The 27,303-nt window shown below is 38.5% G+C and overlaps 1 protein-coding gene across 1 annotated transcript in view; it reads left to right on the top strand.

Annotated features, from left to right (window-relative positions):
* LOC150084585 (follicle-stimulating hormone receptor-like) overlaps positions 1 to 27,303 on the top strand; it is a 394,052-nt gene that overhangs the window by 334,486 nt on the left and 32,263 nt on the right. Inside the window, exons 4-5 of the mRNA XM_090376296.1 lie at positions 10,951 to 11,028; positions 12,863 to 12,937. Coding sequence (XP_090232422.1) covers positions 10,951 to 11,028; positions 12,863 to 12,937 — 153 coding nt within the window. The remainder of the gene's footprint in view (positions 1 to 10,950; positions 11,029 to 12,862; positions 12,938 to 27,303) is intronic.

Here is a 27,303-nt window from a genome sequence, read left to right as displayed (position 1 = left end):
TCACGCAAGAACATCCAAGGACATCAAAATCTGTCCGTAGAAAACCTACAGATATAGGAAAGAACCTTAAATTTAAATTCTCTCACCCATTGGCATCCAAGATCGGAGTCTTAAAATCCTACCTCAGGTGAGCTCTCCAAATATGTGATTAAGAGCACTTTCAGGAGTTGAACAATAACATTTCTATTGCTAGGTTTAAAAAAAATACCCTCATATTGTAACCGAAAAGGCCAGTGATATGAATACTATTGCCAATTTTCAGTCCGGAATTGAATGCAAGCATTAAACTAACAAGTTGAGCATACCTTATATCCCTGGATACAGCACTTCCATGTCTAAAACAGTCAAAGCCTATAATATCCAAATTTATTAGGTGGGATCAGCATCTCTAAGAGTACAACCTCAGAGGCCGAATATACTACCTACAATGGACATGCAATTCTACCTACATAGGAAAACATTACAGATTATATAAAAAAATTGACGAATATAGAAAAGATACCATATATACGGCTGAAACAGCAACTCATGTCCAAAATGTAGAGGCACAAGGGAATATTACAATCCATTAGTCAACTAAACTGAAAATTCCTAACTCCAGTAGGATATTTAAATAAGCCTTTTTTTTTTTTTTTATTACAGTACTACCTCAGAACGTCATCTATGCACAGAAAGCAACGAGACACTTCAACCAAGCACTTTACATCTTCTATGAGCAGGTCATGAATGAAGCAAAGAAGCGACTAGGTATATCCTCACTTAGGATCTTAGTTTTGATTTTTATCCAAACTAAGACCGTACTTCATCCTAGGTTAGTTTCTCGCATTTAATCAGGCTATTTTGCCTATTTTCAGCTTACCAGAAAACGTCCTTTTTCTTCTAATGTTCAAATTGATTTATCAAATTGCATTTATATATCTTAATTATTATTTCATAAATAATTCATTTCATTAATATGCCCACCTCAACACCACAGCTTACACTTGCTCATTAGGCAATACAGTGGCAAAACCCCCAAGGCAGAATACAGTGGTTCCACAGGAGGTAGTTATTGTCGGTGACTCTTTTGTCAGGGAAACACATTGTGCAAAAAAGATATGTGGAATAGGACCAGGATATGTCTCCCGTTGGAAAAAGTTGATGACGCTGTAGAACATACACTGTGCTACAACTTTATTAGGTACACCCCTGCTGTGCACACAAATGGTGTGTCTCACAACACTGCAAGTCACATGACCACAGTTGTGGATATAAATGCAGCAGAATAACCTTTCTAGTATCAGTTAAGCGTAAAATCGTAGCAAGAATGGGGAAAAGGAGTGATCTAACGGACTTCGAACGTGGCATGGTAGTAAGTGCATGATGTGTGAACAAAGCATCTCTGAAACGACAGTTCTCCTGAACTTTTCATGCACCACAAACCTTTCAAGTGTATATCGAGAATGGTGCAACGAATAGAAAACATCCCCTCAACGCCACTCCTGTGGAAGAAAATCGCTTGTTGATGAAAGCACGGTCAGAGGAGGATGATTAGAATTGTGCAAGCAAACAGACGGGCCACAATGTCGCACATCACGTCAGAATACAACCTTGGTGCGGAGAACAAAATATCGCAACGGACCACTAGTTGCACTTTGTTGCGAATGGGCTACAACAGCCGATGGCCACATCGCGTACCTTTGTTATTAATGAAGAACAAGAGAGCAAGCCTCCTGTGGGCACAGCAACAGCAACACCAGCACTGGACTATCGACGATTAGAAAACAGTTGCTTGGCCTGACGAGTCGAAGTTCCTGGTGCATCATATTGATGGAAGGCTCAGTATTTGATGAAAACAACATGAATCCATGGACCCGTCATGTCTGACGACTACTGTGCAAGGGGGCAGTGTTATGGTGTGGGAAATGTTTTCTGGGCACACGTTGGGTCCACTGATACCCATAGATTCACATCTGAATGCCATATCGTACCTAAATATCGTTGCTGATCCACCAAGTGTATCCGTTCATGTTGACAATTTATCCTCAGTCAGATGGTTACTTCCAGCAGGATAATGCGCCGATGCACAAAGGCCAAATCACTGTGGAATGATTCCAGGTACATGACAATGACTTTTGTTTTGCTGCAGTAGCCCGCTCAGTCCACAGATCTCAGTCCTATTGAACATCTTTGCATTGAGCTGGAAAGGGCTGTTTGCCACAGGCCTATACCTCCGTCTAATCGCAAGGAACTGCGTGACACACTCATGTCTGCATGGTACTTCATTCCTGCACAACGTTTTCAGCATCTTGTTCAAATCCATGCCTAGACAAATTGAGGCTGTTTTGAAGGCAAAGGAGGCTCAACACGCTACTAGGTAGGTATACCTAATAAAGTGGCAGCACAGGTATATCATATTTTAAGGGTACAAAAGATGATACTGATGTACAAGTTGGCACTAATGATATTAAGAGAAGATCCAGCGGGCATTCTTAACAAATACAGGGCAATGTTGCGAAAATTCGACAGTTAGGATTAAATTTGGAAGTGTCTACAATTCTGCCCAGACACAATAGGATTGAGTATATGATGAGAGCCTTGTGAATGAGTTCGGACAATACGTATTTTTAGCAGGACAATCCTGCTGAAAAAAAAAAAAAATACATACTTCAGCGGAAAACTAGGTGAGGGTACAACTTTTTACATATTTTGAGGTTTCTAAGGCCTTTCTCCCGCTAAAAGAGGACTTGGGCACCACAAACTATTATTTTTAGGCTATCCAAATAATTAAATTCATCTACCGTGCTGTGCGTCTTATGTCTATTAATTGTGGGGTTTTCTTTGGTCGATTTGTCTGTTTTTCTGGACGAAAAACCCCAGTTTCTGGGGAGGGACTTTGCTATCTATGTCTGAAACCCAACTAACTCAGTTACTGAGTGAAAAAAGCTCATTAAAGTTCCTTGCGTCATCGACGGGATTCGAACCCGGGCCTTTTCAACCGGCGTGGGGAGGACGGTGACGATACCCCTGTGCTACCCCGCAGACCCTTAGGCAGCACAAGGTCAAGGTGTATTTGTTTAATTGGGGTCTCCAGGGTTTACCCTATATACCGCGGTAGCGTCTGAAAAGGCAAAAACCCAAGGCGGGCAAATGTGTGTTGTTACGTTGAGTGCCGGCACCTGGCGACTTCGCAGCCAGAGGGCAGGGGAAACCAAGTCCCTGACTCCCAACCTTGGGCACGAGCAGGCGCGCCAGGGTCCACTTTCTATCTGAGACAGTTAATGGGGCTATCAGGCAAGCCTGGGAGCTCCGAATTTTGAACTGAAAGGAAGATAGGAAATAGAAGGTTTAGTTAGGGAGATGGGAGAGGAGGGAAAGCAGATAGAAGAAGGCGAAGAGGAAGACGACGACATCCCCGAAAATAAACTTAGGAAAGAAAGTTTAAATTACAAAACAGAGAAACCATCAAAATAATTATTTACATAGGCATCACTTCACACTTAAAATTTTTGTAAAATCAAAACAATACCACTAATCCAGCAGGGCCCAACCAGCTTACCAATACACAGAAATTAGTCATAATAAAAAAAAGAAAAACAGTACATACCGAATACATAACACTATTTACATTTATACAATCATGATTAACACTCAGCAGAGTGAAAATCACAAATCCGCAGAACAGAAAGTTATACACCAAACAGTACATATAGTTGCAATAGCCACAGAGTGAAAAAAAAAAATGTCATTACACCAATGTGCTAATTGTCAATAACTTAGGTTTAGTTATTATTATGATTTCCTATATTCAATAACCGTTTCCTGCGCTTGAACAATTTCTCTGATAAGTCAGAAAACGCCGTGAAGTTTTCACGGCGTTTAATATCAGAATGAGTTATACAGACGAAAATGAGGTGCTCCACCGTTTCAGGGGCACCACAGTGACAGAGGAGAGTTAGCCAAACCCAATGAATAAAATTTATAATTCAAGCTACCATGATCTGTGATTAGGAAGGTTACAAAAAGACCTGGATTAAACCAGGCAAGCTGGTTTTCATATTCAGAAGCCACTGGAAGAAATGTGTTGATTATTCTAAAAGATTAGAGCCAGTCCAAGAACTTTGCCATTCATTAATAAATGCAATTCAAAGTCTTTTAATATCCTTTTTCTCCTGCAGCTCCAAATTCTAAGTATAATCACCCACGCTAGCAGGGAGAGCTTTCCGACAATGATATAGTAAATATTGCAGAATTACTTCAAACTGAATGGGAACTCTATCACAAAGGACCTGTAATGCAGCGGAAGACACGGTTCTACATGATCGACTTACAGCAAGCAGGAAAAAATGCTGCGCTTGAACAAGATATTTTGGACCATATAATGATTAACCCTGAAGCCCCAAGCTCCAGCAGCATAACAAACAATGGGTATAAAAATACATGAATAATAATACATTTTAAGCGTGGAGGGTTTAATACCCAGCACAGTCCTAGTAATTCTGATGATTTTGCTAGTCAGAATTTTAATTTTCCGTAAAACATATTTGGCGTGCCCAATGAAGTTAATTCCATCATCCAAAATAAACCAAGATATTTATAAGATCTTGTAATTTTGATTGACTCCCTCAAGTCTTATAGTAGGAGGTCTGTTAATATTTAAGTGTCCCTTTAGTAACATCTGCTTAGTCTTGCTAATAGATATTTTTAATTTGTGTATCCTACACCAGGAATTTAAATCGTCAAGGAACTCGTTAGCTCTGCATTTCTACTCCAACCTGGAGTCGCCACTAATCATAACAGCCACGTCGTCGGCATAAGCGACCTGAAGGAAGTTGTCACGGTCCACAGCGAGCCAACCATCAAGGACCACGTTCCAGCACATATGGCCAAGAACAGATTCCTGAGGGCAGCCCATAGTAACGGACCTAGACATCAAACAGAAACTAGAAGCGACAGAAATAGAACGGTCACAGAAGTAATCTGCTATAAGGCGGTAAATACGAGAAGAAACCCTGGCGTCCTGGAATCTCGCCAGGACACTCTGCCACCATATGGTGTCAAAGGCCCCTTTGAAGTCCACGAAGAGGCTGAGGACATATTTAGAAGTAGAAGAACAACCAACAGAGCCAAGAACCAAACGAATAGCATCTACAGCAGATTTTCCACGAGTGAAACCAAATTGTGTAGTTGAATGTAAAGTTTTAGAATGATAATAATTTTGAAACAGAGAAAAAATTAACTTTTCCAATACCTTACCAATAATTGAAAACAGAGCTATCGGTCTATAAGAAGATGGGTCTTTTGTATATTTATCAAAAAAACTTTTAAGCAAAAGCTTCAGAACTGCTTCATTCCAAGATTTAGGAAAAACCAATCATAGGCATTTGTTTAGTAAATTTAATATAATTTGAGGACAAACCCGCCAAACTCGCTTAAGAACTGCCACTTCAAGTAACTCCTGATCAGGATATTTCCATCTTTCATGGATATTATAGCATTTTCAATCTCAATGCAATCAAAAGGATCCTCCTGACATGAACCAAGAAATATCAGATGTTCAAACTGCATTCTGGACTGTTCTGTCCCCTCAGGAACTGGAACATCTTGTTGAATAATATTATCAAGAAGAACATTAATGGATTCACTCCAGTCCAGGGTCTCCACACCATCACCTGAAGAAATCGATGAATACAAGTCGCCAGGATAAATATTATCAGTGACCAATTTATAAGGTAATCCCCAATGATCATCCATTAGGAAGAATGAACAAACCTCTCCCAAGAGGTTCTTTTTTTCTTTGTAAATAGCATTGAAATAGAGCCTCCGATCTGCTTTATACACCTCCAACCTATCAATTTCAATCCTAGGTCTGCTAGCCCTCTTAGCTCGCTGATAATTCTGTCGATCAGGTTTAAGGTTCTCTCAGCCTCGTAAGGTTTTGTGTGCAACCATGGGACAAAGTTTTGTTTCCTCTTTTTCTTTTTTAGGGTAAAATCACAGACACTTAACTTCTGAACTGGGACCTCCTGGGCATTAGCGGCCAAACAACTAATACGATCAATATTAGCAGGAGAGGAAAGTTCGCGTAACTTATTGTCAAAGGCATCTCAATCAGCCTCTTTGGTCCTGTATCGTGGAAAGTCATAAGAACAGCTAATGATATGTGGGTTAAACACAGGATCAATATCAAAAGTGATCACTAGAGCACCACGAGGTATGCACTAACCAATTAGACACGGTTCCCAAAAGTCGAATTTGAAAAGGTGATAACAATAAAAGATTGACCCTGTGCCGAAACAAAGGTGGGTGGATGACCTGGAGAATTCCACAAAATAAGATTCTTTGATCGAATAAAGTTTTAGTTCACCCTTAGGGTCCACAACAGGACTATACCAAAAAGGAGACTTAGCATTCGCGTCCATCATAAAAACAATTGGAAACCAGCCAATCTAAACAACACATTTTCTATGTAATTGAGAAATTGCTCAATACTGACTCGACTGACTGCATTGAACATAAATTGAGACGAAATAAATCTGTGCCTGTTTAGAGGGTACTTTTTCCAAAAGTACCCTCTAAACAGGCACAGAGAGCGTGAGTGTGCATAAACCAACGATTCTTGCAACCGTAATTTAGGATCACCTACCAATAAGGCATCCCACATTCTAGTAATAGCGTTACCTCCAACACTTACAGTCTCAGAAACAGAAGAAACAACTCTACATCCAAACAGAAGCCCCTTCACAAGACTCCTAAAGAAGTATAATTCTTGTAAACCCAAAACTTGAATGTTGTGTTGTGCAATTATTTTAAAACGTTCCCCCATAACTGAAATAGCATGTTGGCAAGTTACCTGCAGGGTTTCATTCTTTCTTTAACATAATTATGAGTAGTCGGTCGAAATTCAGTAGCTTCTTGAGCTCTCACAAACTCAGGGCTTTTAACATCCCTATAAGAATGATCTGATTTTTCCCTTCTGGACCTGCAATTTGGACATACAACAGGGAAATCAGTTTTAGGGCAATCTTCAAACTGGTGGCCCAGATCACCACAGTGTTCACAAGTGTTCTCTGACTGATAACAGTTTTTCGATGAGTGTCCATAATTCAAAACACTTAAAACAGCGAGACGCTATTAAGAAATCTTTAACACTGTGGACAGACCATTCTGCATCCCAAATGGTCCGTGCCCGGCACCATTCCAGATACTGCTGACGACTGGAAGGGGTCAAAGGTAATCGATGTAATGGTCGGTATGCACGACAGCACCGTTGTGCCAGTCGGCGGGAAATGATTCTAAGGATGACGGAGTGAGAGCTAGCTGGTGTCACAGTTCGTTGGATGGTAGCCAGCGTGGCTGTGGATGCTGTATAAACCTGTCGAAACATAAGACGATCCTGTCGTATTATCCATTCTGTAGTCGACCGTCGCACTTCACTACCCATTCTACGACCAGTCGTACCTGCCCGCAGCCACTGTTGCCAACATTTGTGTACTGTGGTATTGTCACGGCCCACACGTTCCGCTACACGAGCAAGTGATCATACAGCGACTCGAAGGACAATAATCCGCCCTATGTCGAAGTCGCTTGATTTGCTGATATCAGTATCGAACGTGGTATCTCGGCATTCTTTACAATCTCCTTACACCTCTGAAATCGGTTCCTGCTAGGAAAAAAAAACTTGTTAACTGCTCCACACAAGTGTTGCTTTGACACCCACTATCTCTACGTTTGTATTTATATCAGCTGAATCTTTCGCCCGACTGGTCCTGTATTTTAATCTTTTTATATCTCGGTGAAACTCATCTGCCTGCTGATTTGCATGCAATTCCGATCGTTCCTTTTGGGTTTTTCAATTTCAGTATCACAGAGTGTAATTAGCTAATTGTGAGTTAGGTTGTTTGGATTAACACAAAGGCAACGCAGGTTCCTCAACAATGGATCTATTCTGTTGCGTACCGACAGTACAAAAACTCTCATATTAGGACCACACCAGAATTACCTCATCTACCCTTGTGCTTTATTTGTAAATTTTGTGTTGTGGTCGGTTTGTCTGTTTTTCTGAACGAAAAATCCGAGTTTCCGAGGGAGGAACCGTGCTGTCCTCCCTTAGACTGACAAACCTAGTATGAAACGTGTGAGATCCAATCCGCCAATCTGAATCCTACCGGTATCTCTGACAGGAAGTGGAAAAGCTATTCTCACGCCTTTCCGGTTCATCCCCTTTTACTAATAAATGTTCACAATTATTACAATTCTCTTCCCATATCATTCCAGTAATGGATGAGTCTTTTTGTTACATCAATGGTTGAAAACCGCACAGCTTATATTATTCCATTAGAAAGAACTAATTTTCTGAGTGAGAGAAAGAATAAATTTCTTTAACAACGTACTCACTCATGCCACGTTATATTGGGAGATTAATCTGGCCAATGTGTTTTGGTTTTAATACTGATAGTGGTAAATGAAGTAAGAAAGGAAGCATATACAGCATCAGCCAAAAAACAAAACAAAAAAAACCCACCCAGATCTTCCTATGCCCCCTATGCATAGTAGTTTGTTCAAACTACCCACTTCATACCACCAGGTTAAAGTTTGTTCCAACAATGAACTATCCGTTGGCAGTAGGGAAATTTCCGCACATCTTATCTTGCAACTACCCATCCTCAATTTGAATTTATATTCCCTCCTGTGTGGTCTAAGCAACAAGAAGGGTGCCATTAGCACTGAGCGTACTCAATCCACTCAAAGCCTTAAACACCTTAATCAGACTAGGTACCTCTCAGGCCCCTAGTGTCCAGACTCTGCAATTTACAGAATTGAAGCCATTCTGGTAAGAACACATTTCTGTCACTAATCTCGTTGCTCTCCTCTACACCGGCTCTAACAGATCCACATGCTTCCTCAAACGATGCCTCCAAACTTGTATGCAGTAGTCAAGATGTAGCCTTACCATTGCTTAAACAACGGTGTAATCCCTTACTTATCCCTGGTGGCAGAATTCCTGTATATCATTAACAAAACCCAATGAGCTGTCGAAGCAGCTCGTCTTCCATGATCAGAAAACTTCATGTCTGACTGCACAATTACCCGAGTTTCTTTTCTTTCTCCACTACCCTGAGTGTCATTCAGTTTTTATAACGTTATGCTCTTCTAACCCTATGCAGTACATCGCATTTCTCAATGTTAAACTTCAATTGCGACTTGTCAGCTTTATGGTTCTAATAAAAAGGCCTGGTAGTGTAACTTTTGATTCATTTTCTGCATTTCGAAAGTTCCATTATTTCTCGTAACAAGAGAAACTTTACACGTTCTCACTTGAGATTTATAGATCACTGTGACAGTGATACGAGGGCCTTGGGGTTCTCTATAAAATTAGCTATAAACAATTATTTAATCAGTCAGTTTTACTTGCACAGAATTTAACAAACTAGATTAAACTTTGACATTAAAATGAAGTTATCCTGCGTTCAATATACTAATAGAATGAAGCGTGGAGATTTCCCGCCTTGGATTAAATCTGCAACTACTATAAGAGACAAATTCTCTAAATTATTTGATGTCATATGTAGAAATTTCCTGTTTTTTTTTTCTAAAAAAAAAAAAAATAATGTACATTGATTTATTTAAACCAGCTCCTGCTTCACGACTTCCATTTAAGACGATCACAAATCTTGTTTCTCTAACCATTGTTCCCTTCTTTATCTTCGCTTTCTTCCCACGTTTATATGGGGTCGGCATTTCCATCCTTAATTCTTTTCCTCCATTCCTCCCTATTCTAGCCTTCCTCTCTCCTCCATTCTTTCTTTTAAATCCTCTGCCACCTTGTCCTTCCATCTCGGCTTAGGTCTCCCCTCTTCCTCTTCCCTCTAACTTTTCACACCTCTTTCCCACATGTCCAAGCCACCTCAACCTAGATTCCTGCATTTTTTTTACTCAGAGGCCCCCACCTTAACCGTACCTCTGATGTAGTCATTTCTTATCCTGTCCTTCCTCGTTACACCACACATCCATCTTAGCATCCTCATCTCCGCCACTTACATGTTCTTCTCCTGGGCCCTTGTAATTGCCCATGTCTCAGCACCGTACATCAATGCGGATCTAACCACAGTTTTATACACTCCTCCCTTCATTCTACAATTTACTTTCTTAGCACACAGTACCCCACTCATCTTTCTCCAGTTCAACCATCCACATTGCACTCTATGCTGTATTTCTGCACTCAATCCTCCATCCTTCTCAACGTTCGATCCCAGATAGTTAAATTTCGAAACTGATGGTAGCTTTTCCTCCTGCAGTTCCCTAACATTGCTTTATGCTCTTGACACAGCCACCAGGACCTGGTCTATAAGCTGCTAAAATATTGAACAATCTGAGATCTACCAGACCAGGTCTTCTACCCAAAGGTCTTTTTCGTTATCAATTACCTGAAGTTTTAAACTATCCAAATGGCGTTTATTCTGAGATATTACTGCTCTGCAAGTGCAGTATTTTTCACAGTATACAGATCAGATCCTAAGTGATTTTTTTTCCAATAAACAAGATTTTATTAACCAGTGCATCGTCTTGATACCATCAGTGAGTATGTTTATCCATTCAAGAAAAGCTTTCGACTAGTTAGAGAGCGTCAATAACTAAATCTGAATTTGCACAACTCATTTAGATGTTCCACATTCAACTTGTCAACAGAACTAAATAAATGAGGTTAAGTTATTTGTTTATATGAAAACAAATGGGCAGGAAGAGCAGTTTAGTGCCCTGGTAAACTAGCGACATTATAATGCCAAATAAAGAAGTAGCATTCTGTTTGTAAGAATGAAATGTCCGAATTATTTTTTCGTTATATACGGGGACAGCATATTTAAAACGCCTCCTCAATATTCTTCACTTCGTACCTAACTTTTGTGATGTTAGTAGGCAGAAATTGTATTTCACTGTTTTTAGACAATATACATTTTTCTTTTTCCATAGTTACATCAAGCAAGCACCAGTTCTGAAGAGAATACCAGACGGAGTACTTCATGGCTTCATTCCGAGTTTAAAAATTCTGTAAGTTTAAATGGTATCAAACTGAAATGCTAATAGACTTATAATTACAATAAATAAGAGACTGAAGCACTCTGTAACTTCCCATAAATTAACCTTTTGTCAATTATTTCATTTTTTTCAGACCATCTCTCCCATCAAATGAAGCACATCAAATTTTCACTGTCGTTAATCTTTGTCACCGAATTGCTACTTTATTAGGCACACCTACCCTTTCCATGAAATGAAGCGCTGCTTCAGTAATATCATTGAGTGTTCGTACCATACGGTATAAAGAAGGTAAGCAGATATTTAAGGATCCTGGATATGCGTGCAATTCACTGAGAGATTGGACATGACGAAAGACTTAAATGACGTTGAACGTGGCATAGTAGTCGGTACCAGACGCGTTAGTATCACTCGGGCGTATCGAGATTGGTCTAATAACTTCCAACCAACGGCGATCTTGTGGTTCGAGACAGCACGTTGATGCGAGATACCAACAGAGGCTGACAAGACTTGTGCAGAATAACCGAAAGGCTGTCATCGGTCAAACAGCAACCCAATATAATAGTGGTAACCAAAAAGGCGTTTGAGAACGCATATTCGTCCGACCCTGTCACACGGATGGGATTAACACAAACGTCAACGGAACAGAGTTCCATTTCTATTAACAAAAAAAAAAAAAAAAAAAAAAAAAGTGCGGTTACAGTAGACCTAGAAGCACCAGCACTGAACTGGTAAAACGTTCACTGGTCTGAATAATTCCAGTTCCTGCTATTTCACGCTGATGGGAAGACCAAAATATGGCGAAAACAGCAATAGTCCATCGATCCAAATGGCAAGAATATAGGCTGATGATGCGGTGCCATGGGGAAGGCTGATGATGCGGTGTGTATTCGTGGTGTACATTTGGCTTTTGACAATGGAGCAAGATTTGGATAGCTCGGGTTACCTGGAATTCTTTTTCTGATCAGGGGCATCCCTTCATGGCTGCGGTGGATTCATCTTCAAATAGATTTCTAACGGGATAATGCGCCATGTGACACGGCCAAAATTGTAGAAAACTGGTTCCAGGAACATGAGACTTCACTCTAAATCGATACCCCAGTCACCAAATTAACCTAATTGAGCACCTCCGGGACGAGGTGGATTTAACGTTTCAACGTAGAGATCTGCAACAATTGTTAGAAATAACTGAGTGAACATGGACCGGCATCCCTGTAGTACGTTTTAGACGCCTTGCTTTGTGCATATTACGATGAATACAGGCTGTTCTGGGGGCTATAGAGCAGGGACGTGCTCAGTATTAGGTATATAGGGGGTAGCTAATAAAGTGGCCAACTAGCATAAATTAAAGTCTTTAAATTTGCCAGTTTAGTATCTTGTGTGATGTTCCATTTTAAAACTAATATTGAATATATTAGTTTTCCTTTAAACCTAATTATTTCGCCTTTTTTTGCGTCTGTTTTCAACCTAATTATATTAAAGAATTTAAAATCAATTATGAGAAAAAAATAAATTTAAAAAATGCAATTCACAAGTCTAATTAAGGGCTCTAGTTGCCTCCGTGGCCCAGTGGTCAGGAGCGGGATTCAAGTCCCTGAATGCTAAATACGGTAGATCTGCCAACCTGCACTGGACCAGTGTGGCAGATTATTGGTCTATTTCTCCCACAACATGAATCGTTGAGGAGGCCTCCATCCTACAGTGGATTGATAATGGCTGCAGTTAACCCTTTTTTTTTTTTTTTTTTTAGTTACAAATTTGATGTTCTTAAAATATTACTCTTAATTTTTTGCTGTTTAAAGACAATAATGTTGAATGGGTTTCTAATTCTTTAACCCAATAATTGCAGGAGGGTGATCCAGTCAGCTCTTGAGGTCGTACCGAACATGAAATACTTGCATACGAATGCCATTATATCTATGGTGTAAGTCTATATATTATTTTACTGTAATTACTCTATAAATATTCTAGATTGCATGCTAAAATGTAAACAAAAAGAAACACCATCTTATTAGTTTTCCTTAATACATCATGTAGAGAATTTCTAAACCACGTTAGATTTTCAGGGCTGTGCATGGTTATTTAAGTCTTATCTACAAATACAATAAGCGTGTATTAATTCTGAATAAAGAAGAGTTTATTAAAAATAACTGAAGTGTAAAAAGGAAACCTTTTCATCTCGCTTATAGAGGATACTCGTTTTGTAATTTCATTTCCAGAATTAGTATAACTTTAATATAAACTAAAACATGTTCGTTCTGTTGGAATGGTCTGCCATTATTTCTATTTACGTAGATTATTATTTGAAATTGGCCTTCCTTTATTATGCATAGTTTTTCTTGTAATTTAAAGCTCTAAAAACCGCCGCTTAATAAATTATAATTTTCTCATTTCAGTGTCTCTGTTTGGGAAGGATGTATTTCAGAAAATAAGTTAACTCCTGCTAATTACCTTGTAATTTTAAAAGTAATATATTCAGCAGTTATGTAACGGTAGTGGTAATGGACAGAGAGGAACTCCTACTTGAATGAAGACGATCTCATCCATGTGGAACGGTTTGAACAGAATATCTACAGTTTAAGCAATACTGGCCGTTGGTTGATGCTGATAAAATGTTCTTCAAAAATATATGAACTATAATAATGCTTGCAATATCAGACGGTGACCTGAGTAGCGTTCAGACGTTTCTCCTGTGCCTAAAGAATCTTCACGAACCTATACTCGATAGCTGTGAGTATTCACATGTCCGTTTAGGTGAAAATGAGCTTAATCTTAATTGAATGAAGAATATGGTGGCAACGGAGAACGAATGCAGTCGATAGTATTTTACAAATAGTACCAAAAGATGCTTCACAACAATATTCCAGTGTCGATGTTCTTTCGTCCAGTTGAGACGCCAAGTCCTGTGTCATGGACGTTATTATTAGCAATGGGACTCTGGTGGGTCGGCGGCTCCCATAACCTATTCCGGCTAATGATCGCCTGATGATCTTGGTGGAGATATTTCTGGCACCTCCCTCGTTGAAGTCGGCGGTGATTTGTGCTACTGTCGCTCTCCGGTTGGTTGAAACAATGCGAGACAGACGTCGACGTTCATCCACTACCTTTCTCTGCCCACAGCGCTGTCCATGATGAGATGTTATTCCAGAAATTGTGGATTCCCGATACACTTTTGATACTGTCGAACTGGAATAGTACAATTTCTGTATCACCTCCGCATTAGAGTGACGCATACCTCGGGCACCCACTATCACCCCTCTTTCAAAGTCGGTTAACTCACTACGTTTATCCATACTGACATCGAATTACCGTCTACGTGAATGCAGTGTACCTATATACCTGCAAAGCGGTGGATTCGTCCACTAGCAAGAAGGGTGACAGTGTCGCGTTGCCAAGGGACAAGATATCCCATGAATTCTGGCATTTCAGTGTAGTCTCGATGTCACAATCATACTATTCTACAAATGGAATTCGCTAACCTCTTCCAAGCAAAGGATGTTTTCACATAAAACATCTTTCGTACAGGGTACATACGTTTTATTTTTTTTGTTTGTTTTGATTTATGAACAGCCAAGTATATCAAAAGATTATGAAAATATCTGATTCAACGAACAAATTTCCTACCATCATTTTGCGTAAATAAAGAAAACTGCTGAACATGACATTTCTAACATTACTGAAATCTTTTTCAGTGCGGTAAGTCATCGGCAATATGTGATAAGATTATTAATATTGAAAAGCCTCACTGGTCTGCCCAACGCCACGACCTTAACCCCAGTGAACATCTTTGGAATGAAATGGAACGTCGGCTTGGCCCACAACTACTTGCAATCAATAGCTGAACTGCATTGGCGGAGGAATGGAGCAAAACACCGCCTTTCTGTTATAAAAAAAATTAGTGCAGAGTCTATTCACTGATGTATTATGTGTAAATATAGCCAAAATGGGCTGTTATTAAACACTGCATCAATAAAATGTTCTTTAAAACATGCAATTGTTTTAAAGAGCCTTTCACTCCAGTTTCTTTTAACAATATAGTGTATATTGTTGGATTGCGAGATTCCAAAGCAATCCTATGTAGGTTTGGTGTGGGATCGCAGTCGGGCCTGAAATCTCAATATATGCTGAAATTTGGTGTCGATCAAATTTTTAACTTAGTGTAATTCTCGAACACCCGAAACTAATAGATTTTTTGTAGAAAATCCAAACTGGAATTGATCCTATAACCTTTCCAGTTATTAACACGTATATTTTGAAGATCTGGCGTCGATCCCTCTTTTCCTTATTGAGTAATGCTAAACATTAGTAATAACACCTCCATTTACATGTAGGAATAGCTCAAAATTTTTATGGAAAATAAAAAATGCTGAATGACTCGAAAATTTTCCAATGAAAAAAAAAAAAGGAAACAATACAATATTTATTTAAAATCCGCCACTAGCATCGATTTGTTACATACGGGCTGAGAGACAAACAGATGGACGTGGTGAAGTCAAGCATGCCTTACTCAGTGTTTGCAAAGGTATCTAAACATGATCCTATTACACTACATAGCAATAACTGCTTTTGCTTACAGTTAAATGTAACCTAACCTATATACAGTAGAACCCGGATAAGAAGTTTTCCGCTGTACTGGGTTTGGTTTCTTAATTCCCAATTTCAACTCTATATGTTGTAATGTATTATTTTCCCGCATAATAAGTTTCCCGGGGGAAAATCTTTCTCGCATAAAAAGTACGTGTTAAAGAATACACAGTGTATTATTATAATGATGTTTTCCCACTTAATACGTTTTTTTTTTTTTTTTTTTTTTTTCAAATACAGAAATTCATTTTACATTTAAAAAAAAATATTAAATAATGTAAACATTTTGGTAATCGAACAAGTTAGTGCATAGCATCATTTTAATTCACATAAATCACCGAAGTAGATGAAATGGCATCGTTTTTACATCACAAATTGTGAATGGAATGCCTTCACAACGAGTTGCCCTGATATTGCACTACCTCGAATAAGCAACGCTTTGCCAGTGGAGAAGACTTATGTTACTTATTCTCGGCGAGTACCACCGCCCAATGGTGGTAGTTGTATCCGCCGAGAATCCACTGTCGAAGGCAGTTCAACATCAGGGCAACTCGTTGTGGCATTCACAATATGAGATGTAACAAAAACGATGCCATTTTATCTACTTCGGTGATGATTTACTACGAACTAAGATGATGCTTGGCATCAACTTGTTCGATTAGGGAATGTTCCGTAGCCAGAGGGCTTTCAGCGCTAAAACCATTTTAGTATAAACATTTTGATATAATGGAAGTGACATATTGCAATTATTTTCATCGATATCCATAATTGGATACGTCGACCACGTTAAGCGTTAAGTTCTCATAGTTATGAACAGTTCTGAATTACTTGGTGGATCGTTGCTTTGTCTTATTATAATTGTCACCTTTTAAGGTTTTGTTGCAGACAAGCGATAGCCATTGTGGGATGCCCACGACTATTTTGTTTATCGAGAGCTGCAATTGTCGCTCATATTTTGTGAGTGGTAAGGTATTGAAAGTCATCCGCATACAGATAGGTGTCAACATTAGCCAGAATATTCCCTGTTGAATTATTTAGCATAACTGCAAACAGCGTCGCACTAAAACTGATCCTTGTGGGACCCTTTCTTCTTGGACAACTGGACGGGAGATTGAATTGCAGTATCGCACTTGAAAGGTTCTGTTTTGGAGAAAGCTCTGTATGATCAGCGGTAGCTGACTCGAAGTCCTGTGGCATACAGGTTTGGAAAAATGCCATAGCTCCAGGTGGTATCAAAGGCTTTTTCGATATCCAAGAAAACCATGACAAGATGTTCTTTACCAATGAATGCATTCCGTATGTTGGATTCTGCTTTGATCATAAGGTCTAGGTGTAGACAGATTTTTTTTCGAAATCCGTACTGATTCTTATTCATTACCGAATGATCTTCTAGATATCATACTAATCGAGCGTGAATCATTTTTTCTAATGTTTTACCAAGGCAACTACTAAGAGATATTGGCCGAGAGTTTTGTGGATTTGATTGATTCTTTCCAGGTTTAGCAAAGGCTAGGACTATTGAGTGGTGCCAAGAAAGAGGGTAGGGCCCTCAGAGAATATCCGGTTGAAATATATCAGCAATGAGTTCAGAGCTTTCTAGTTTAGGTGTTTAAGCATCATATAGTATATCCCATCAGCCCCTGGTGCGGTATAAGTTGACCTATTTACGGAGCTCTCTAGTTCAAGTAATGTAAAAGGTCGATTATATGAAAGAGATGCCGTTGTATTGAAGTTCAGCTTATACTTTTCTGCGTTGGCTTTTACCTGTTTAAAGGCTGACTCATATGCTGATGTGGCAGAGATTTCAGAAAAGCATTTTGCTAGGACGTTTGCAATTTCTGTTGGAGAGGAGAATTTTTTACTCTTCCAACTTATAATAGGCGTTGATTCTGGGTGGAAGTTACCATTCAGCTTTTTAATTTGTTCCAGATTTTTCTACTGTCTGTATTTTTAGTAATAGTGGAAGCAAACTGGATCAAAGAATCATTTTTTTTTTTCTGAACGTAACTGCCTTAGCTTTAAGTTTCGTAAAATTTATCAGGTTTTCAGTTGTTGGGTTCTTGCGAAATAGATTCTATGTTTTATTCTGTTCTTTTTTGGCATCACGGCATGCATCATTCCACCAGATATTGGCATGTCTGCGAGGAGCAACTCTGGTTTTAGGTATAGAGCAGGTTGCAGCTGTTATTATTTGTGTGGTAATGTGGTCACTAACATCATCTATACGTTGGCTTTTGACGACTTGATCTTCGAAGGAAATTACATCGGCGAACTTGTTCCAATCTGCCTTAGAAAATTTCCATTTTATGTGGTTGGATATATGCGATGTTCTATGTGTTTGTAAATTGCAGATAATCGGGTAATGGTCATTGTTCAATGGATTACTTAAAACTAACCACTGAATGATTCGGAACAGTTTTGGGGAACATATTGATAAATCTATAGCAGTAGATTTTCTAGTGGGAAAGTGAATAGTAGCGTCAGCACCAGTGTTTAATAATGTGAAGTTCTGGGTGTCAATAACTGTTTCAATGATCTTTCCTCGTTTGTCTATCTGGAGAGATTCCCACATAGAATGGTGCCCATTGAAATCCCCTAGCAGGATAAAAGGAAATGGAAGCTGCTTTATAAGATCTTCCAGTTCTTTCACAGTGAATTCTTTGTTTGGGAAAAGGTATACAGAGACTACGGTTAAAGTAAAACTTAAAACAATACGTACTGCAATTGCCTCTAATGTGGTCTGCAGAGGGATCTGTTTTGTAGGAACCTTGTTGTCAACAAGTATGGCTACCCCCTCCTCTTGTTGAGTTCGTAATATTTCTGTATTGTTGATAGATGCTATAGTTTTTAATTACTGGAGTCACTTATGGGGTTAGGTTGGTTTCTTGTAAGCATATGCTCATTGGTCTGTGCTGTTTGATTAGATCGTAAATATCAAAAACGTTGCTTCGTAGACCTCTACAGTTCCATTGTATAATCTTCTGAATGATTTAGTTTTAGAGATTTGTATGGTTCTGTCTGTTTTTTGTATCTAGCTTGTTTGAATCGGTCTGGCTTCGTCCTTTATATTTTTGAGAAGGTAGGGCACACAATGTCTATGTCGTCTCTTTCATGTAAATTTAAGTTTGGCTCATTCTGCAAAGTACCAGCATCGACATCCATATTTGCTGAGCCTGGTTGGTCTGCAATTTTTGGGGCTGGTGCTTTCGATTTTGCAGTTTCTGGTAGAGTTGTTGTTGTTGTTGTTGTTGTTGTTTGGTTTTTAGGAGCATTAGCAACTAAGGCCATATTGCTCCGGGATATGCGGTGGTCATTCCCTGAATGACCTTTCCGCATCCTCCGTATTTGGTGGTGACGGGCTCGAACCCCGGTCTAATCAAGAAGCGTGTGCTACGCACTGCTGCTCCTTCCCACCTGGCTACGGAGGCGCCATCTGGTAGAGTATCAGAAACACTTGGTGGTACTGTTAGTGGAGTATTGCTAGCACAAGCCACTTTACATTGTTCTATGATGCCTCCGTAGCCAGGTGGGCAGGAGCAGCAGTGCGTAGCACACGCTTCTTGATTAGACCGGGGTTCGAGCCCCTGAGCCACCAAATACGGAGGATGAGGAAAGGTCAGGGAATGACCACCGCATATCACAGGAGCAATATGGCCTTAGTTGCTAATGCTCCTAAAAACCAAACAACAACAAACAACATTGTTCTCTAGGTGATTGCTGTGGGGATTATAACACTGATCGAGCCCAATCAGCAATTGAGATGGAAGGATGTAATGTGACATCCGTTTGTGTTGCTGTTGGCTGATATTTTTTGGTTGCTGCAACATAAGTAATTTTTGGCATGTTGGGTATACTTGCTTCCTAGCAGGGGACCTTTTGTTTAACTTTGTATTTTTGGATATTTTTTCCTACCTTTCAGAGTTCGCATGCTTTTGAATACTCCTTTACAATTTGGCCATTGTTAGGTTTCCGTAGTGCAGTCCGTTTGTGCATGATCTTTGGAGCCGCAGTTCGAGCATATAGTGTGTTCCCTAGACATACTGTTTGCGATTGCCCAAAATTTTTGACACTTTAAAACTTTAAATAACTAATTGGGTTGGGAATGTAGGGACGTACTCTTCAATTAAGGTATCCGGCTTTTACGCATTGTGGTAAGGTTGGTGTTCCAAATGTTAGAATAATATTTTTGGTGGGAACAAGTTCACCATCTTTTTAATCATTCGTTTCGCTTGGACAACGTATCGATCTTTTAGTTCTGCAACTAGCTCATCTTCAGTGACATTCATCAGATCCCACTCTGTTATTACTCCTATGGAACTATTTAACGTAGCATGAGGGGTAACCTGTATGGGTATTCCACCAAAATTTGATAATTTCAATAAAGCCTGGGAATGCTGATGCTTGGCAGGTTCAACCAGTAGATCTCCAGATCGGAGTCTTTTTTTCACCATTTGCGGTGAACCAGCTACACTTTCTAAACATTTCATTTCTGAATTAGAAATGACACTCATAGGTTTGGACGAAAGAGAATGTAATATAAGGAATGTTGGCAATTCCTGCTGACTCTCATTTTTACGTAGTCTCTTAGATTGCGATACGTCATGATCGGTTTCATTCAAGTCAGGAGATGAGCGTATAGGTTCAAGAGCTGGGTAATTGTCGATATCCATTATTGCTCCTTTTTGCCCTGGATGATAACTGTTCCCCCAGGTTACCGGCCCCGCCGCATGGAGGCAGGAGCAGTTCCACCAGTGACCAAGCGATAAGAGATTAGTGTGTTATGTAGGTTAGTTCTATATACAACAAGAAGAAAGGTACTTTTCCTTTCTTTTTGGAAAGCTTGCTTCTTTATTCAAACGTGTGCAGAAATTAAGTAATTTTGCAAATAAAGACTTAAATTCTCAGTAATCTGCTGATTCTAGAGAAGACGCTTTTAAACTCACTTAGCACTCGGGGCAAATATTGTAGGACTGGTTCCCAAATAGTCTTAAGTGTATGCCTTTTTACTATAACTCAAATATGGAAAGAACCAAAAGCCATAAAACGATTGCAACTTTTGTATAGTGGGCATATCGCAGTTCAAAGCGTCTGACGATCGAAAACCTACAGCGTATCCCAACATATTATCCTTCATTGTGCCACACAATGAAGACATGCCAATTCCAAATCAACCTCCCAGAGAACAGTGTTCGGAACTTAAATAAGTGGTGATGAGGATTCTGGTACACTTCAGAATCCTGTTCAAGCAAAGCGACACATTTCTCTAATCATCAAGAATTGGATGACTTAATAAAGGACTTGAATCCAACCAAATCCGGTTCGATGACATCTCGTTAAAAAAGAGTAAAAACTCTATTAGATCCCACCCGCAAGAACTAGACACATTAAAAAGATACAAGTGACTAATGAACGTTTCGACACTATTGCAGAATCCCTGTAATATTTTTCTGATTTGATTCTTCTTTACGAATAAATCGGTATTAGTCACAATTCAGGAAAGCTGTTTTCGTAGCCAGTTCAAGTTTGAACGTTTTTTGCTTCACTATAGGAATATATGTACACCCATTCCTTTATACACTTTACTGATATTAAAGACGACTACGGAAAGGTGAAGTATGCGTTACAGAACATCAGACGTGATCAGTATACATGCGATGAGATTTGGAGATGCTAGAGGTTCCTTCTAGTCTTACAATGTGGTTTCACTAAGTTCTCTTGCTTCTCTGCACCTGGAACAGCAGAGAAACAAATCAGCAGTACAGGAGAAGATCACTATCTGCGGGAATTGATTTGCAGCCTGGCGCATGCTACTTGGTAAACAATCCCCTGGTACCAAGAAAAGTGAGATGAAGCTGTGATTGGCGACTATATCCGGTACTTTGCGGTGATCACACTGCCCGCAAGACGTTCGTACGTATATTGTTTAGAATTTTTAATGTGAGAAGGTTTCTACTTTTCAAATTGTGATTTTTAAAAAAAAAACTTACTGTTTACTTGAAGCAAATATTAATACTCTGTTCTGTACAGAAGTTAAACATTTCTTAAACTTATATAGTGTTATTTCCCAGAAATGAAAAAAAAAAAAAAATATTTCATTTCTGGGAAAACCTTTGATTCTATGCAAGAATTAAAAGGTCATACGAGCATACTCACATTCAAGTTATTTTAAAAAGTTTTGTTGCATGGTGTTATAGAAATTAATAAATATTTAGCGTGGTACTCACTGCACAACACCCTTTTCTAATTAGCAAGACTTATTGAAGATTAGTATAATTTTAGGGTTTTCACTGAAGTTTTATGAAATTTAATAACAGCATTCGCCATAGTGCAAGAAAGCTACAGTCTTCTGCTGCACTGGCAAAAAAAAAAAAAAAAAAAAGAAGTAGTTAAGAAAATTATGTGCTTCCCTCATAAATTCAAAGGTCAACTATCCAGTTGACCTTTGAATTTATTCAAACTACCTTCAAGGGCACGTGTTCCAGCTATCAAAGACTCGCTGGCTAAAAGAAACCTTCCTACAATCTAATCTACACTTCAAGTCCTGTAATTTGAATTTATGACCCCTAGTTCCGGAATTCTTTAAAACAGTGAGAATTCCACCTTCATTAATTTTACTGATCTTTCTCAGAGCCTTATAAACCTCAATCAGGTCACCTCTGATGTGCCTGGCTGCCAATCGCTGTAGCCCACATAATCGGAGTCTTTCCTCATATGACTGTCCTTACCATTCGAGTTGCCCGTCTTTGGACCCTTTCAAAAAAGCTCAATTTTTTTTTTTTTTTTTTGATGAAGTCTTCATACTTGAATACAGTAATGCATTCCTTTAAGACCCCCGTCCCCATGTAAGATACTGAAGACCATATAAGTGCACCAGTACGAATATATAAAGTTCTTCCAGTTGTAGTTATATGCACACACCGTACTTTGAAATGTGATCGAAAGTACTCTTTAAGAATATAAATTTTTTATAAAACTTTTCTCCACTTTTTCATCTTCTTTCCTCGATAATCAAAAACTGAGTTTTGACTGCAAAATGAACTTCTTACTTCCAATTAGTGATTTCGATACTTGGATATATTTTCAACCTAACTTTATTGCTATAAATCGGCCTAGAAGCTTTAATGGCTTCTATACGTTATTTAATTTTCAATACAATTACCCACGCATATCTAGTAAAAGCACGTAAGCAAACCCTTCTTCCATTTTTGGTCATTAGAAAGAACGCAAACCGTGCCAAGATTGTCTGAAACGTGATAAAGGGCATAATCTAATTCTTAAGGAAGATTTGGCATACCTTTTCACGAATTTAGTATCGGACTTCTGCATGCTCTGTTAGCGAAGCTTCCTATTAAATTTACTAAAAATTTACTAAGGAAGTAAATTTTCCTTCCTTATAATTTGTTCTCATTTTGCTACTGTTCCATTTTCAAAAACAAAACAAAAAAAAAAATTTTAAAAACAACAATTGGGCCTCAGTAACGATCCCTTTTCTTCAGAACAGAAACATCAAGCGTTCCAATTTCGTCGATAACCATAAGAACGTTTTTCCTTGTTTTTTCTTATCGCCCTGACATAGAAATAACAGCATTTTTCATATCTCAAAACAGAAAAAAAAAAACAGTTAAAAAGTATACCTAAATATCACAAATGGGTGCATTTAAACTTTGATACATTGCAGACCATACAACTCGCATTGCCGACCGGGCTAGCCAGGTGGGTAAAGTGCCTGCCCGGCAACCCAAAGGTCGCGAGTTCGAATCCCGCCTCGGGCTTGGATCAAAGTACTGCAAAAACCTTGGGAGGTGCATTATGGCCACAGAAGCCGATGCGCCAACAACTACAAAAAAAAAAACAACTCGCATTAAGTTAAACTACATATTATAGGTACATGATGCGTTTCGCATACCTATATTATTGGGATTACACTTCAGAATCCTGTTCAAGCAGAGCAACACATTTCCCTAATCAAAAAGAATTGGATGACTTAATGGAGGACTTGGATCCAATCAAATTCAGTTCACTTAGATCTCGTTAAAAAGAGTAGAATCTACTAGATCTCACCTTCAAAAACTAGACGCATAGAAAAAAGGCGTCACTTATGCACTTATTGACACTGCTGCAGAATCCCTGTGATATTCTGATTTATTAGAAAGAGATAAACGTCATGATCCCTTATGTCACCACACAAGGATAAAGTCGAAACGCCTGTATTTAAATGAACAAAAGATATCTACAAGAAATTATTAGGTACTCAATACAACCTCGCGTACAGCAGAAGAGGAATTCGTCATAATTTTATTAATCACCTTAATGGCCAAATTTCAAAAGGAATTATTTTCCAGAAATCGAGATGCTATAAAGCAGAAAGACAGACGGAAAAGACATTGCTCTCTAAGGGTCTATCTTTAATAACAACCAACGAAACCTGAAATTAAGAAACAAAAAAAAAGTTTTTTTCTTGAAAAAATGTATTTCGATTTCTTCCACGCGTTTTTTCAAAGTTCACTAGGGAAAAAAATACAGATCCCAAAGAGAACTATGTTGCCTATACTCGTAGTGAGACTTCACCACTGCATGAGGAGGCGCTTCTGCACGTTATAACGATAGTAACAACTCTCTGGAGAGCTATTTTATTCGCAGTTCACTGCAGAGTAGCGCACCACACAACATTAACTTAAAAATTTGGATTTCCTAGTAGACAACTAAAAGATTTTTTTTAAGCATGCGCATTGTAGCGTACATCTCTAGAAACAGGTTGTTAAAGCGTGATCTATACCATACCTAAATATCATATAGCCTTACTATATGCAGTGTGTATTCTATTATAACAGTAGAACTTTTTTTCAGCTTGCTTTTTTTTCCTTAGCTTCCTTTGAAATGATTACAAAAGTGGCCTTATTTGGTTAGCGTACCAATCAGTCCAAAATACTATCGCAAATGTACTTTGAACGTTTAACTTTTATTCCGCTTCATCAATAATCGATAAGATGGTTTACACCTTTTTCACACAAACTTTCTCTAATAACAAAGTTTGTAATCTTAAAACAAAGTTTGTAATCTTAAAAGCGAGTGGCAGAATTCCATGCAGAATGCTGAAATTCTGTACAATATTCGTACGAGTAATGATTTTAACTTGAGGTATTGTGAAACACCGAATTTCTCCTCCTAAAGGCACTCTATCATGGCAATCAGTCGCATTGGATTCATATTATTAAATTTTAGAAAATGAATGTCACATAGTATATTAGAATATCATATTATACAAGCGTCTCAAACACACAATAGATGTTCCAATCTTCACTACGAAACACCACGAATTTTCAAGCAATCGTAGTTAAGAATTTTGTAGGATATTTAAAACGTACAGAGAAGCTCAATCCAAGTTATAAAATACTTAATACAATTTAGAGATGCATTATATTTTGAAATAATGATTTAAATGATGAAATCACTGATTAAGAATGAGGCAAACCCTTTGAAAGAATTGCGAGCTCCAACTATGCAATATTGCTATTACAAAGATGAAATGATAAGAGTAGAATTAATGCGAATAATTTCACAAGATTCGTTTACCGTTTAGAAAGATACTCCTTCAAATACGAAATCTCTAAAATACCATCGATTACTCGTGTGTTAAAAATGGAACACAAACTGAACGCAGAGTCCAGAACTGCAGACAAGCATTTCGGAAGCCTCGCTACCCCTCCCTCTCCTATGATGAAGGGGTTGGCGATAAAATAACTCTCCAGATTAATAATAGCAACCTGCCTGCTCCATCCGCACAATCATTCTGAAATAATGGTACTAACTATTCTGAAAATGACAATGCCAACTGCCTTGTCACGCAACGCTAAGTTTCAATTGGTTTGGTAATTTGTAACTGTTACTACCGATTGCTTGTAATGTGAATATATCCTACTTCTTGGACATAAAAATGCCATAACTCTCATTTATCAAACAAAAAAAGTGTTTCAAAAGTTACATAAGTAGTAAAAAGTATATAATTACAACGGTATTTACGATTTCTTGACTGAAAACTGCGAATATCAAGAGCCACTAATTTTTTCCTATACGTCAGAATTTTCAAAAGATAGCATTATAATTGCTGTAGGATATCTAAGATATACAGAATAGAGCACGAATTATATACTCTGTTGTAAAAGAAGTGTTGTTAATTTGTAATTAATATTAATTATGAAACATGAATATTAAATATGAATTAATTGTCAATGCTATTATTATAAATATAAAACTTTTTTTCAGATAATTTCGCCAGATTACAGTCGGTACATCAAGTATCTTCTTTCATGTTCTCAACCTTCAGCACATGTACGGTACTAAGTATTCTAGTTCTGATACCTCTCGTGTTTAGGGTTATAATAAATAAAAAAAATTATAGTCGGTACATCAACAGTCCCATTCCTTCTGCTAAACCTGTGGAAATTTTACACAATGAAATCAGAAACAAACAAACACTGACTTTTATAAGAAAGTATATCATGCTTATTTCAGTAGAAGAATAATTTGTGACCAACACAAATCTTGGACTCCATATTATGTCTGTCATTCGGGTGTTTAAAATGTGAGATAATGGGTTGATGAAAAACGAAAATCCCTTCCATTTGTCATGCCTAAGGGGCACCCAAAGCAAGGAATCTTTACTTGCGCAATATTACTAGATACTAAGAAAAAGTTGCAGTACAACGTCAAATCTGCTATCAATTATTCGAGAAATAATGATGCAGCAATTCTACCAGAGAAATTTTGATGGTTCCAGCACTGACATGATTATTCCCAAAGTAAGCACAGTGAATTTTTTGGCCTTTAAAGTTGAAGACGCGTCGAAAACAACACCAGAGAACGATCTGATACGGGACATGGATCTACCGAAGAATTCAGCACAGTTCTTAAGCTCCAGGTTGAGTGATAAGAATCTGTTGGCAGTTGGCACTTTATTCGCTTGGTACGGTTACAGAGAAAAAGGAATTTATTTCTTTTTACTTCAAGGAAGGATCTGTTGTATTCTATACTGCCGTAAAGGGTTTAATCAATAGTGTGGATGTTACTCAAAATCTAAATGGAAATCTTCATTTACGCCTCGGTACGAGTTGAAAAGGAGTTCTACTATACCCTGGGAACATGTTACCCTCAAGTCCGGTCCAGTCTACTTCTTACCCTTAAAGGAAACTAATGAGTTTGAAATTCTTTTTATAAAAGATGAAATAGTGTGATCATGAGTGAATAATCTGATCATTTGGAGACGCTGACCACACTTAGATAACAGTCAGTGTAAACAAAATTCCTTTATTTCCTGTACGAATGGGATCGAAAGCTTGACGCTTATCATTGGGTTAAAAAGACGTGGGCAAAAAGGACTTAGGTCAGGTTCATGTGTGAAGCGCAAAAGCAACTAAGACTATGAGGAATCAGTATGTTTTATCTGTAATTACGTGTACTCCTTGGTCGGTTTGTTGTACGTAAAACCTGCTTTCCGGGGATAACCATGCGACTCTTGCCTGACGAAATCAGTCACATTGTTTAAAAGACCCAAAAAAATTTCTCATGTGATTGGCAGAATTCAAACTTAAGCTATTTCCATTCGGTGTCTAAGGACGGTGGTTATAACCACCGTATCACCACATTGGTTATGACAGTGGTAATACGTACAGTGGTACCTTTGCACGCCAGCGAGAGATTACTCTTTTT

This window comes from Mastigoproctus giganteus, chromosome 6 (genome assembly GCF_048544385.1).
Source record: "Mastigoproctus giganteus isolate SK-2022 chromosome 6, ASM4854438v1, whole genome shotgun sequence".
Taxonomy (NCBI): domain Eukaryota; kingdom Metazoa; phylum Arthropoda; class Arachnida; order Uropygi; family Thelyphonidae; genus Mastigoproctus; species Mastigoproctus giganteus.
This window is presented reverse-complemented; position numbering and strand designations above follow the sequence as displayed.